The following is a 14833-nucleotide window of genomic DNA, read 5'->3' on the forward strand; positions in this document are numbered from 1 at the left end:
TGAACATATATATATATTACTATATTAAAACGTTTTGGTATATGATTTCCTTTGTAATTAAATGTATTTTATTTTATGCATTTAAATACACAGGCTTCACCAGACTACCAAAGATTAAGAAAAAAAAAGTTTAAGAATCTCTGCTTAATGAAAATGATCGCTTAGGGCTCTATTAACCTCTTATTTAATGATTTGTTATGGATCATAAATGAATATAATGTGGATTTCTGTTGAAGCCCAACAAAAGTTTAGCTTCTAAAGCATTGAAAGGAAAAAAAAAATAAAGCATTGAAAGGAAATCTTATTACTAAAGAATTCATGTCCATTTGATAACAAAATGGCATTACAGAAAGTATATTGCTTTGATCTACACTTTCTGTATTTCATTGATATGCATCTAGCCAGTGTTTTATAAATTCAACACCATCTTCTTGGTTGGGGGGAGGAGCAAATTGAAGGTTATGTGAGCCCAATGTCACCAATGGGGGGGGGAGGGAGGACAAAAGCAGGGAGAATGGATGAAGAACCTTTCAACCAGCATTAAACAGAAACAAGACCCCATGCAGAAGACATCCTTGAAAACCATTAAAAACCATAAATAATTGATAGATAGAGCTTGTAAGATGATCCTTCAGACATCCCCAACTGATTAAATTTCTTTTGAGTTTTGAAATGAATTGTAAAACTGATAGCTAAGCATTGAGCACATTGAGTTCTCTTAATGTGTTTTCAATTAGGACGATGGGCGTTAAACATGGAACTTTGTGCCTCTAATCACTGGAGATACTGGATTCATTTTAGAAGAGTTCAAGTTTAGAAGTTTGTGGCTTTTAGAAACATGAGAAGGCCAATTTAATAAAATTTAAAATCGTACATTATCACGATGGCAGAAGGTGCAAAGGTCCATGTGGAACATTTTGTGTGTTCTGAAGTAATGCTGCCAACATACACAAGTCAGGAAAATGATGCCATTTCATTGTTGTCTTTCCTACAGGCATTGAACTGGCTGGGCTTTTAATTACCACTGCTGCTGACCCGAAAGCACTGGAGGGGAAAGTTAGCTTCTAAATATCCTCAATACTCTTCTAACTGCCATTTGTAAATTCCCTCAGATTGGGGCCCACTTCTGCTTTGCAGAAATTATCTGCTTGGAGCCATGCCTGATTTATAACCCTCTCTGGCAAAAACCTCAGAAAAAAGATATGCTTTTGTCTTAGACAGCCATCAGAGGCAGCAGTAGGGCCCAGTGGAAAGGATCCCCTGGGTGGCATGAGACTCTGGGAGCCACAAGTCCAGCTGACGGACAGCCTCTTGGGACTTTCTTCTCCTGGGGAGTGTGACGCAGTTAAAAAGGAAAAAAAGAGCCACGAGCCAAACAGTTGCCAATGAAATAGGAGAAGGAGCGCTTTCAAGCACACAGGGCTGCTCCTGGACACTCTGAGCTCACCCATAGCACAGGGGTGCGTGGTCCAGGTCATGGAGTGACCCTCAACTCGGGTCTACACACGAGAGAAGGAATGGCTCGGGAAGTCAGTCTGAATTCCCTCCAGGAATTGGAACGTGAGGTCATCCTCCAGGTCCTGTACCGAGACCAGGCGGTTCAAAACATCGAGGAGGAAAGGATCCGGTAAGTTGTCATCCACACGGGTGCCTGGCTCTGGGGTTGGGCTTTGCCTCCTTGCAGCCCGCTGCCACCTGGCTTGCTGCCACCTGCTTGCTCACTGCTGCTTGCTGACCACTGGGTGTCCTGGCGTCCCCTCTGCAAGTGGCCCTGTGAGGGGTGGGGGCCAGGTAGCCCTGCCCTATAACTCAGCTCCCCACATTAGGGAAAAGGGAGGCTGCTTTGTCGTTCACTTAAAATAATGCCTTTTGGTGCTAAGTTTGTTGTCTGCTGCTTGTCCCTTTGCTACTTTGTGGGACTAATTCAAAGGAAGATTTTCAGGGGCACCTGGGTGGCTCAGGCTGTGATCCTGGGGTCCCGGGTTGAAGTCCCACATTGGGCTCCCTCCCAGGGAGCCTGCTTCTCCCTCTGCCTCTGTCTCTGCTTCTCTCTCTGTGTGTCTCTCATGAATAAATAAATAAAAATACTTAAAAAAAAAAAAAAGAAAGAAAAGGAAGATTTTTAGGCTTCTACTATACTTCACAAGGGAAAGACCTCCAGTGATAGGTTGCCTCAATTGTTTTTTTTTTTTTTTTTTTTTGTGGGGGGGGAGGGTCACCAAAGACCCACAGAAAAGCCAAGAAAGCAATGTAGAAATAGCAGGTCCACTGCAATCCGTTCCTGTCTTTTCCTTTGTGTGCTTTTGCTTCCAAGTTGGCTTTGAGGGCAGGGGGAGCATAAAATATGAACCTGCTCAGCCTGTTCTCTGACCGATCTGTCAATAGGAAGTTTCTTTCCTTGTCTGTCTGGAAGCCACATGCCATGCGCTATTTGATAATAGTTTACACTTAATAAAGCAGGGCTAGACCGGATCAAAACTGCTGATGTTAGCGGTCAAGTTTCACCTTTATAAATGGCGATGCCTCGTTTATAGATGTTTGAAAAATAAGTACATGGAATAGGCTTTCTGATTTTGTTTTAATGACAAAACTCTTTCAGAGTCTGTCGAGAAAAAATACATATAAAATAAAATTTGGGGCAACCAAATGCTTGAGGAATGAGAGAAATTTGTGGGTTATCTGAAAGATACAGTGATTTCTTTTCCTTTTTTTTGAGATTTTATTTATTTACTTGAGAAGAGAGTAAGCGAGCAGGAGAGAGGAGCACAAGCAGGGGAAGGAGCAGAGGGAGAGGGAGAGGAAGGCTCCCCACTGAGCAGGGCCCACAACGGGTCTCGATCTCAGGACCCCGGGATCACGACCTGAGCTGAAGGCAGATGCTTAACCAACTGAGCCCCCCCAGGCGCCCCTACAGTGTTTTTTCTGTCTTCTCCTGTCATTCCAAAGCTCTCTAAATGCACTTATACTTTCTTCCACTAAAAAAAATAATACACTGAACAAAATGGATTGTCTTTGATGATTGGAGGCCTTTCAGTGATTTAGAAGCATGATTTTGAATAGAAACAAAGTAATATGGACACTGTGGTAAGGAAATTTTTTTCCAGAGGGAACTGACTAGAACAAATCCTGTAAGTTGAATGAACATAAACTTGCATCTCAAGACTGGCTTCTCTCTTATAAAGTAGCTAGCAGAGATGTTTCAAAAAAGAGTATTCTGGTTAATAACACCTCTTTGGGGTCCAGTGTAAGGTCCCCTGGCACTTGGGGTATTGTCTCAGGGAAATAGGGACTGGAAGTGAACTGACCACCCATTAAAAAAAAAAATCCAGTAGCAAAAACGTAGCATTAGTTAAATAATTTTACTGAGACTTAACGACAGCAGCAGGTGTGCATATCATTATAGATATTTCCATGCCTTCTATATTAAAACTGATGGCATTTTCTGCATGTGTTTTGTCCTCTCTCTGTTCTTGCTAACCCTTATGATGCTCTTTGGGCATGGAGGGATGAGCCTAGAACAAAACTGGTGGCTAACTTCTCAATGCCAGACACTTTTTAGGCTTTGCCATTTAATCCTCCCAGCATCCCTGGGAGGTAGGCTTTTTTCCATCTCTGTTTCACAGTGGAGAAAAATCTCGGAGCCCCCTTCTGGAGAGATTGCATGAGATCCATAGTCACACAGCCATCCATGTTTTACCCAGGAGTGTTGGATGCCAAAGCCCCTTCTTTATTCTTATGCTATGGTGTTGGTGTTGGGGCCTTTGCCATGTAGGAGCATGTCTGGGGTCTGCCCTTCCATGTAGTCATATCTTATTATCTGACTCTTTGGGCCACAGGAAACTGAAAACACACCTGCAGCATCTCCGGTGGAAAGGAGCAAAGAGCGTGAGCCAGGAGTACAGAGAGAACTCCTGTGCACGCTGCCACCAGGAGCTGGGGCTCCTGCTGAACCGCGGGGCCGTGTGCCAGGGCTGCAGCCACCGTGTGTGTTCTGAGTGCCGAGTGTTCCTGAGGAAGACCCGTGCCTGGAAGTGTACTGTGTGCTTTGAGGACAGGTAAGATTCCTCCCATGGACTCGAGCCTCAGAGATGGTCCCCCACAAACTGCTGACAAAGAGAGCTGTCACTTCTCAAATTCGAGTGATGATTGTTGGCAGAGGGCTTAATATGAAGCTCCCTTTCTAGACTTGGAAGCTATAGTGATTTAGAAATAAATGTTAGGGCACCTGGGTGGCTCAGTTGATTAAGCATCTGCCTTCGGCTCAGGTAATGATCCCAGGGTCCTGGGATAGTGTCCCCTGTCAGGCTCTCTGCTTAGTGGGGACCCTGCTTCTCCATCTTCCTCTGCTGCTTCCCCTGCTCATGCTCTCTCTCTCTCTCTCTCTCTGTCAAGTGAATAAGTAAATATAGAACTTTTTTTTTTTTAAGATAGAACTTTAAAAAAAATAATACGTTTTGGACAGCCTGGGCAGCTCAGCAGTTTAGTACCACCTTTGGCCCAGGGTGTAATCCTGGGAACCCGAGACTGAGTCCCATGTTGGGCTCCCTGCATGGAGCCTGCTTCTCCCTCTGCCTGTGCCTCTGCCTCTCTTTCTCTCTGTGTCTCTCATGATTAAATAAATAAAATCTTTTTTAAAAAAATAATACATTTTATCACATAAAAAGTTTTTTTTAATTTAAAAAATATTTGTTTGTAATGGCTAAGGACAGGCTAACCCAGAAGTTAAGATTCATTTGGATTTCGTAACTGGTGCCTAAGTTCTCTTAGAGCTTAATTTATCTCATTCAGAGAATGTCAACATAAGGAATATTAGAGTGATCCTGTGTAGAGCTATTTACTTATTTTTAAAGATTATTTATTTATTGAGCATGAGTAGGGGGAGAGGCAGTGGAAGAGGGAGAGAGAAAGAGAGAGAGAATCCCAAGCATAGTGGAGAGTCCCATGTGGAGCTCGATCCCAGGACCCTGAGATCATGATCAGAACTGAAATTAGAAGTCAGACACTTAACTGACTCAGCCACTCAGGTGCCCTGCATTATTTATTTAAAAAATATTTCATTGAAGTATAATCGACATATGTCATTATATTGGCCTCAGGGGTACAGTATAATGACTTGATATTTGTATATATTGCAAAGTGATCAGCACATAGATCTTGTTACCATCCTCCTGATTTGTACTTCAGTTCTGAATGATAACCTTGTTGGGTAGAGTATTCTTGGTTGGCAGCTTTTTTCTGTTCAGCACTTTGGATTCATCATCCCACTCCCCTTTGGCTGCAAATTTCTGATGAAAAATCTGCTGATTATCTTATGGGGTTCCCTTGTATGTAGCAAGTTGTTTTTCTCTTGTTGCTTTTAAAATTCTCTTTTTATCTTTAGCTTTTGACATTTAATTAGAATGTGCTTGGTGTGATCTCTTTGGGTTCATCTTACTTGGAATTCTCTGGGCTTCCTGGACCTGGCTGTCTGTTTCTCTTCCTAGGTGAGGGCACTTTTCAGCCATTATTTTATTTTGTCAAATAACTTTCTGCTCCTTTCTCTCTCTCTTCTCCTCCTGGCCCTTGTAAGGTGAATGTCATTCCACTTGATGTTGTCCCATTGGCCTGTGAGGCTGTCGCCGCCGCCGTCGTCGTCGTCGTCGTCATCGTCTTCTTCTTCTTCTTCTTTCTTCTTCTTCTTCTTTTCTTCTTCTTCTTCTTCTTCTTCTTCTTCTTCTTCTTCTTCTTCTTCTTCTTCTCCTCCTCCTCCTCCTCCTCCTCCTCCTCCTCCTCCTTCTTCTTCTTCTCCTTCTCCTCCTCCTAGTCCTCCTACTCCTCCTACTCTTCCTACTCTTCCTTCTCCTCCTCTTCCTCCTTCTTCTCTTTTTTTGACTTCTTTTTTTCCTTTATGCTGCTCTGTTTGGGTGAGCTCCACTGCCCTGCCTTCCAGATGGCTGATCTGCTTTTCTTCATCTGGTCTGCTGGGGATCCCCTCCATTGTGTGCTTCAGCTCTATGACTAATGCTTGGCACTTGCTGACGTGTTCCATTTCTTTGTTGAAGTTCTCACTGTGCATTCATCTGAGCTTCTCCTGAGTCTGGTCAGCATCTTTATGACCATTACTTTGATTTCTTTATCAGCTAGATTACTTACCCTGTTAAATTAAGGTATTTTTCTGAGATTTTACCTTGTTTTTTTCATTTGGAACATACTTCTCTGTGTCTTCATTTTTGCTTGACTCTCTCTGTTTCTACATGTTAGGCCAAAAAGCGACGTCTCCCCATCTTGAAGGAGTGGCCTCGTGTGGGTGATGAACCTTGTCATTCAACCTCACCCTAGCTCTTTCCAACCTTTGCGATTGCCCAGGGAGCCTGATTTAATCTCTCTCTCTCTCTTTTAAAGATTTTATTTATTTATTCATGAAAGACACACAGAGAGAGGCAGAGACATGGGCAGAGAGAGAAGCAGGCTCCCCATAGGGAGCCTGAAGTGAGACTTGATTCCAGAACCCCAGGATCATGCCCTGAGCCAAAGGCAGATGCTCAACCACTGAGCCACCCAGGGATCCCTAGCCTGATTTATTCTTGACAGGGCTCTGCTGGGGTGCCAAGACCTGTGGATATTCCAAAGGGAAGGATCTGTTAGAATGTAGTTTAAGGCCGATAGGAAGCTAGACCCATAGGCAGCAGCTTTTAAAGTATGCAAATAAACACAGTCCTGTGGGACCACAGTCATAAACTCTGTTGGCCTCCAGACTAGGAGGTCCAGAGGTGTCCTTTGGGTGAAGGTTGCAAAATAAAGGGCTCTAGACAAATGGATAAGCTCCTTCCTGGGAGATTGAGGAGAGTTGAGGCAAGGCCAGGGCTGAGTGCGAGGATGCTGTCTCTCTGCCTGTGTTCCCTGGGAAACAGCTTCATAATCTCTGGTTTTGTGGCAAGCAGGAAGTCCGTCCCTCAGGCAAAAGCTCCAGGACAAGTAAATAAGACTTCTTCATGGTGAGATTGGGGGTGTGCTTCTGTCTACTGTCTGTGCAGCACCCTGGGGGTTGTACCCTGCCAGGAACTGTCTTTGCAATTATTATAGTCCTGTGGGGCCCAGGAACACAAGCCCCCTGGCCACCAGGGCTAGGTGATCAATGGGTGTCCACTGTTTGGGCTGCAGGCACCTGCTGGCTTTGCAATGCAGCTGGAGAGTACAGGGATGGGGCATGCCCACCAGCTTTAGAAAGGCAGTGGGTGAATGCCTTGGCTGTGCACGGCCCCTGGCTTCAGTGATGCTGCAGGAGAGTGCTGTCTCTGCATCCCGTCAGCAGCAACAAGGCGGTGGGAGAATGCTGTGACCACTTGTACCCTCCAGCCTTCCTGGGAAGGCACATGCCCACCAGCTTCAGCAAGGCAGTGGGAAAATATCATGGACCACTCACCCCACTGGCCCTAGCAAGGCAGCAGGAGGGTTCCATGTCTCTGTGTGCCTGCCCATGCCAGTAGGATAGAGGGAGACTGCAGAAATGGTGCTCATCTCTGGAGAGAGTCCCACCTGTCCCCCACCCCTCTGGCAGATGCCTTAAGATTAGCAAATGAATGTCCTTCGTGCAGAGTCTAGATGCTTTTCATCTAGGCTCAAGAGTCTAGATTGCTTTTGTCCCGGGTCTCCACGTGAGTGAGACCACATGCTCCTTGGACATAAGTCCCGTTGTTCTAAGCCAGACTTTTGGGGGGCACATCTCTCTGGTGCAGGTCCCAAGGGTTGGGGTGCCTGGCATGGGGCATAAACCCTTCACTCCTCTGGGAGAAACTGTACTTGTGAAATCCCTTCCTGTTCTGGGTCTCCATGCTGGGGGGCCAGGGGGCTTCTGGCAAGACCATGTCTCTGCCTCTCCTGCCCATCTGGGTGTGGTCTTCCATCATTCCTTGTGGAAGGGCAGTTCAGTGGTTTTCAGTTCTTCAGAGGGAGTTTCTCCATATGAGGCTGCAGATTTGGTGTCGGTGGGAGGAGGTACATTCAGGGTCCTCCTATGCCACATCATCCCATGCAGCTTTACGTAAGGCTGCTTGGAAAGAGGTAAGCTGACTTGCACTGAATACTTGGATAAAGAAATGAGTGTGCTCTCTATCAGTGCTGGACTGAATCTTCACATATTTCAATCATTTGGTGTTGTGATGTTTTTTAAAACAATTTATAACATGGAATTGATATATTGAACTACCCATTTCAAAAATGATAAACAGCATGTTTGGCTTGGGCTCCCACTTTCCAACGCAAGGATGTGCTGGTCATGGATTTCTTGAAAACACAAGAGCAGGTGTTTCTGTTTGTTGGGGACAGCGTGCACAAGGGCACTGCAGAACTTAGGGGAAGGGAGGAATGTTCGTCTGGTGTGAGTCTAGGAGAATAGTCAGAGACTTTGGGATTTGAAAACAGCTTCTTTTTTTTTTTTTTTTTTTAAATTTTTATTTATTTATGATAGTCACAGAGAGAGAGAGAGAGAGAGAGAGGCAGAGACACAGGCAGAGGGAGAAGCAGGCTCCATGCACCGGGAGCCCGATGTGGGATTCGATCCCGGGTCTCCAGGATCGCGCCCTGGGCCAAAGGCAGGCACCAAACCGCTGCGCCACCCAGGGATCCCTGAAAACAGCTTCTAAGTGTTGCTGCAGATGTCTGAGTGCCCTTGGACAGAGATCCCGAGAGCCACTCACGTGGTGCGGGTCCACTGGCTGGGCTTCCTCTCCCCCTGAATTGGGAGAGTTGTGTTTTTTGGGCTCCTGACATTAAAGTCCTCAGATTTCCTGCTCCTTTGCAAGGCCTAATTTCAATCCTTCATCCAAGGAGAAGTGAAGTTGTTCAACCAGATTTCTTTGCTCCTGAACAGCACACCTTCTATTTCCACGGCAGCATGCCAAGTCACGCTGACTTCAGAGCTAACTCACGTCCCTTTGGTTGGTTGAGGCTTTGTCCTTCAGGCTTTGCTTTTTTCTTTTTCTTTCTTTTTTTCTTTTTCTTTTTCTTTTTCTTTTTCTTTTTCTTTTTCTTTTCTTTTTCTTTTTCTTTTTCTTCTTCTTCTTCTTCTTCTTCTTCTTCTTCTTCTTCTTCTTCTTCTTCTTCTTCTTCTCTTCTCTTCTCTTCTCTTCTCTTCTCTTCTCTTCTCTTCTCTTCTCTTCTCTTCTCTTCTCTTTTCTTTTCTTTTTTCTTTTTTTTCTTCTTTAAGAGCTCCATGCTCAATCCCTTGGGAAGGAAAGACAGGGAGCTGCTAAGAGCTGCACCACGACCAGGGCTCTTGAGAGAGGAGATAACAATTCCAAATAATGTCTAGAAAGGTCTTCAGCTTTTCTTCCTTCCTTTCAATCAACTGTATTCGAACTCTAATAGTAAACATTGCCTGGTAAGGGGTTAAATGCTTGGCATTTTTTTTTTCTTCTAATAGTTTATTGTAAGCTAAAAATCACAACAGGAGGACGGGTGAGGCTGAGGCAGTCTCCCAGGAAGGCAACGCAAGAGGGCATCGTGCCCTGGCTATTGTAACTCTACCCTCCAAGTACACACAGTGTGATTTCTAAAATCCCAACTTCCTTGTTTTGAAATAAGGATGCTTTTCAAAATACCAAAGATAATTGCATTAAGGAGTAAATTGCTTCAGGAAATTGTATGGGGACAGAAGGCAATAATTTATAACAACACATATTCCCTCTCCCCTTTCTTTGCAGCCTCTGTTCCCTGTCTGGTTTGGTCCACCCTGGCCTCCCCCATCCTAGAGAAAAGGCTGGTTAAACTTTAGAATATTTGACAATCATAACTGAGTGAGTCCTGGATGAGGGGTGGGCCTCTCTGGCTTTCCTCTCTCTGTAGCTTTGTCAGCCTCAGATCCAGTCCTTGGGAAGAAGTGGATCCATCGTGGGACCAGGAAGAGGGAAGGAGGTTTTCTAAGTCAGGAAAGGGGAAGCTGTAAGATAGCAATTTTAAAAAAGCAAAACCCATTGACAGAGCAATCAGAGCAAAAGGCCTGTGGAACGTCCTGGCCTCGGGGTTGTGTCAAGGTTCCAGGAGACCTATGAGGTTTCTGCTTCAAGGCACATTTCCTCTTGGAGCTGCTAAGAGTCCTTGGGAACTCAGAGGAGGGAGGGCTGACCTGGTTCTAGGTGACTTTCAAGCATGTGTGTTTGGAGTATTTCTCGAAGAGTCAGGAAGAGAGGGAGACAGGCATCAGTTGGGGAAGGAGGATACAGCTTGGGGATCTAAACCTTAACGAAACAGTCTTATGCGGGGGGGGGGGGGGGGGGCATCTGGGTGGCTCAGTGGTTGAGCATCAGTCTTTGGCTCAGGTGGTGATCCTGGGGTCCTGGGATCGGGGCCCACATCGGGCTCTCTGTCTGTGTCTCTCATAAATAAATAAAAATCTAAAAAAATAAATAAAATAAAGTCTTATGGGGCAGCTACAATTATCATCCTAATTTTACAGGTGAGAAACAAGAGGCTAAGGCATAAAGTAGTTAGCCTGAGGCCAGCGAGTCAGTTAGACTAGAGCCCTGGTCTTCTGAATCCCACCCCTTCTAGATCTCTGCCCTCTCCCACCTGTGGGGAGAAAAGCCACTCAGAAGACCTTGGATCTCGAACTCATAGGAAACGGGGTGTGAGCATAGGTGCTTCCCCAAAAGAAAGCAGTACCAGAGTATGCCAGTGTTCCACAGGGAGGACCCAGGGGCAGGGAAGGTGAAGGCCACCTATCCCCAGGAAACTCTTTACAGTGAAGGGGGCAAGAAGTGATAAGGCTGGAGGCAAAAAGAAATTGAGAGCAAAAGAGAAGCAGCAGAAAGACCTCAGAAAACAAAGACATAAAAAAATATAAAAAAATAAAGAGTCTTTATGTTCTGTCTCCCTTTCTGATATTTCCTACCCATTTCTTCTCTCCTAACTCTGGGAAACGAACTAGGGGTGGTAGAAGGGGAGGAGGGAGGGGGGGTGGGGGTGAATGGGTGACGGGCACTGAGGGGGGCACTTGACGGGATGAGCACTGGGTGTTATTCTGTATGTTGGCAAATTGAACACCAATAAAAAATAATTATTAAAAAAAATAAAAATAAATTAAAAATTAAAAATAAATTAAAAATAAAATTAAATGAAATTAAAAATATTTTTTTAAGAAAAGGGCAACCCCGGTGGCCCAGCGGTTTAGCGCCACCTTCAGTGCCGGTGTGGTCCTAGAGACCTGGGATAGAGTCCCACGTCGGGCTCCCTGCATGGAGCCTGCTTCTCCCTCGGCCTGTGTCTCTGCCTCTCTCTCTCTCTCTCTCTCTCTCTCTCTCTCTCACTCTGTCATGAATAAATAAATAAAATTTTAAAAAGAAAAAAACTGAAAAGGACTTGGAAGAACAAAGTTGGTTGAAAGTTGCTTCCAGTCATGGGGGGCCCTATGTCGTCCTTAGCGGGAGCCATCAAAAGAGGGTGATTTGGGTGAAGGAAAGAAGACAAAGAGGTATAAATGCGTCCTTGCTTCTTTGCTTAATGCCCCCCGTCCCCCTGCAGCGTACTGACAATTTCCACGATGAAATGGCACGAGGTAACAACCATGATGAAATGTCAAAGAGACTAAACTTTATACTTGCATCTCTAGAACAGAGATTTTAGAGTTAGGGTTTCATATAGTGGGAGGCAGTACTGTTGATTTCAGGGCTGCTCACATGTCTCGGATGTACTAGGCCTGAGGCTAATGGAGAGAAACTTGAGTGGTTGCAGATTGATATACAGACCTCGGCATTTATTATCACATTCTTAGTTCTCTGGTTGGGATTTGAATTATTGCACAGAGCAGTAAAGGTTAAAATAAAATTTTGGAATTTATTAAAGGGGATTTTTTGTTATTGTTGCCCAAATAGATTTTAGATTAGGATTTAGATGCAAAGCTATTGTTACAGGAGGGTGTATCTTTCGCCTTGTGTGAAATAACTTTTGTTGAAAATCAAGTGACAGGGATCCCTGGGTGGCGCAGCGGTTTGGCGCCTGCCTTTGGCCCAGGGTGCGATCCTGGAGACGCGGGATCAAGTCCCACATTGGGATCCCGGTGCATGGAGCCTGCTTCTCCCTCTGCCTGTGTCTCTGCCTCTCTCTCTCTCTCTGACTATCATAAATAAATAAAAATTAAAAAAAAAATCAAGTGACATTATGAGACAAGTTTTATAGCAATTTTGTTTTCTCCTTAAAGTAAAACTTCCCAGAGCTTGGAAAATATAATCTTTGAAATTTCAGACTGATAGTCCCAGCATTTTCCTAATCCCATGTTTTGGTAAAATACTGAATCCCCATTTCATATCCACCAAGGCAAATAGTTAATGTATGAGAATGGAATAATTTGCAGTCATTGTTGTAAATACTTCTGCTCTTTAAATGACTAAAAGTTCTAACTCCGCGAAATGTTGAAACCCAAGTGAATGCTGGGTATGGTATAGGAGAGCTGGCGAGGAAGGATTTTAGCTTGGTGCCAAGGTCAAAGTGACGTGTCTTTGCTGCCTATCTTCTATTTCAAAACCTGACTTTTTTTCTAATCTGATTTTTTAACATTATTGATAGTGACTGTGTTCATGTGCTTCACATGAAAAAGTATACATGAGTTGACTATATTGAGTCAAATATTTCACATAGTTATGCATCTGCATGTTTTCAAGAGATTAGCCACTAAAAACCAATTTTACAAGGGAAAAGCCTTTTGGTCTTTGAAATAAAGTTTTTCTCTTCTTAGTTGTCACCTAGCGATGGCATCTGTTTTGGTCCTCACGGTATAGCTTGGCTATTTCATGAGGTATATGTACCTTGCTTTCTGTAGGAATATGAAAGATAATAATTGTATGTAGGATCATGATATTCTTTTTTAATCCATTGGCCAAATGGGAATAATGAACATTTAATATTCTTTGAAGCCTTGTGCTACTAAAACATATAGTAAAAAACTGGAGATGTATAGAACATTTTGGGAAAAAGTTTATTTTTGAAAAGGTTATTTTGTACTTACTAAAGGGAATGCTTTCACAATAATTTGAATATCATTCCTTTTGTTGAAGCTGAAATTTCTTCTGTGATGAGTACTTGATTAGTTACACAGGCCTTGGCTGTTAAAACCTTTCTCGGAGATAAATAAGCCTTCTGTAGCATTAATTCTCTTGTTCATACTTGACACTGTCACTGCACTCAGCTCAGCTGAAACTTTTGCCCTGTAGGGAAGGTCAGCACGAGGAGGCTGCTTTCCTGGGCTGGCGCCTTGTGTGAGGTGGTGAGGTCCTGCTTTGGTTAACTGTGAGCTAGAGTTAAGGGTTCTGGAAGATATAGGGATCCCAGACAGGCATGTAGTTCCTTTGAAGTCATGTTTTCATAGGAATTTCCACAATAGCATACCCATGTCCATAGAGCAGACCAAAATGCATTCTGATGACAAAGAGAAGTCATGTGTGAATTTAGGGGTTTTAGGTGATTCAACTCTGTACTGTTCCCTCACTGCAGATAGTTTAGAATCGATATTTTCATTCAAAGAAAGTTGCCCATGGATTTCTAGCTAATGTTAAAGCTGGCCTCAGTATGTTACACTCTTCTGAAATCCTGTTTTTGAGATGCTTTGGTGATGATGGAATTAGGTGTTGTGATATCTTTGTCAGATTCAAACTTAATTTCTTTAAAAAAAATCATTAAGTTTACCAAAGCTGCGACACCTGGGTGGCTCAGTGGTTGAGCATCTGTCTTCAGCTCAGGATGTGATCCCATGGTCCGGGGATCGAGTCCCACATCGGGCATGGAGCCTGCTTCTCCCTCTGCCTCTGTCCCTGCCTCTTTTTCTCTGTGTTTCTCGTGAATAAATAAATAAAATCTAAAAAAAAAAAAAAAAAAAAGAAAGAAAATAAATTAGCAAAACTGCTTCTTTAGAAGGAAAGAGATGTCTGCCTAATTTTATGTGCTTTGCTATCCGTATGAACAGTACTTTTATAACTACAGAAATGAAGTCATTGGATAAGAAATCAGTTATTCCTTCCACTTTTATAATTATAAAAACTTGCCAACAAGGCAGTGAAGCTGTTACCTTGAACAGAATCCTCAAAGACTAACCTAGATTTTGCCACCTCTGAAATGGTTACTTTGTGTGTAAACCTCCATAATCTAGGGGCATAAATTTATGTTGCCTTATGCTTGGAAAAGGAGGTATGATGCACATAACCTCCTATGTAACATATAATCTTACATGTTAAATGCATCTGGGTTAATTTTCAGTTTGCGGAAATGTGAGTATTTAAAATATGAATCTTCTTATAAATGCTGATAGAGGGACACCTGGGTGGCTCAGCAGTTGGGTGTCTGCCTTTGGTTCAGGGCATGATCCCGGAATGCCTGGATCGAGTCCTGTATTGGGCTCCCAGGGTGGAGCCTGCTTCTCCCTCTGCATATGTCTCTGCCTCTCTCTTTCTGTGTCTCGTGAATAAATAAGATCTTAAAAAAATAAATAAATAAAATAAATAATATAAAATAAAAAAATAATATAAAATAAAAATAAATGCTGATAGATCCTGGGGCCAATCAGTAGAGCATGTGACTCTCAATCTCAGGATCATGAGCTCAAGCTCCACACTGGGCCTGAAGCCTACTCAAAATTTAAAAATAGGATCTGTCAGCATTTTAAAATTTTCTTAAGAGCTAGTATATTGTAAAACCTTCTGCTACCTGAAATAACAAAATGAAAATATTAATGCTGGGTTTTTTTAAAAAAAAAAAGACTTGTTTATTTATTTTAGAGAAAGCATGAGTAGGAGAGGGAGAGAGAATCCCAAGCAGATTCCATGCTGAGCATGGAGCTAGATGTGGGACTCAGTCCCAGGACCCTGAGACT

At 43.5% G+C, this 14833-nt stretch overlaps 1 protein-coding gene across 7 annotated transcripts in view; it reads left to right on the forward strand.

The window, feature by feature from the left end:
• SYTL3 (synaptotagmin like 3) overlaps positions 1–14833 on the forward strand; it is a 93569-nt gene that overhangs the window by 14706 nt on the left and 64030 nt on the right. For all 7 annotated transcript variants that reach the window (XM_038526454.1, XM_038526449.1, XM_038526452.1 and 4 more), the window contains 2 exons: positions 995–1627; positions 3837–4055. In XM_038526454.1, the coding sequence (XP_038382382.1) occupies positions 1518–1627; positions 3837–4055 (329 nt within the window). In that variant the 5' untranslated portion in view covers positions 995–1517. The remainder of the gene's footprint in view (positions 1–994; positions 1628–3836; positions 4056–14833) is intronic.

Source organism: Canis lupus, chromosome 1 (assembly GCF_011100685.1).
Source record: "Canis lupus familiaris isolate Mischka breed German Shepherd chromosome 1, alternate assembly UU_Cfam_GSD_1.0, whole genome shotgun sequence".
Lineage (NCBI taxonomy): Eukaryota > Metazoa > Chordata > Mammalia > Carnivora > Canidae > Canis > Canis lupus.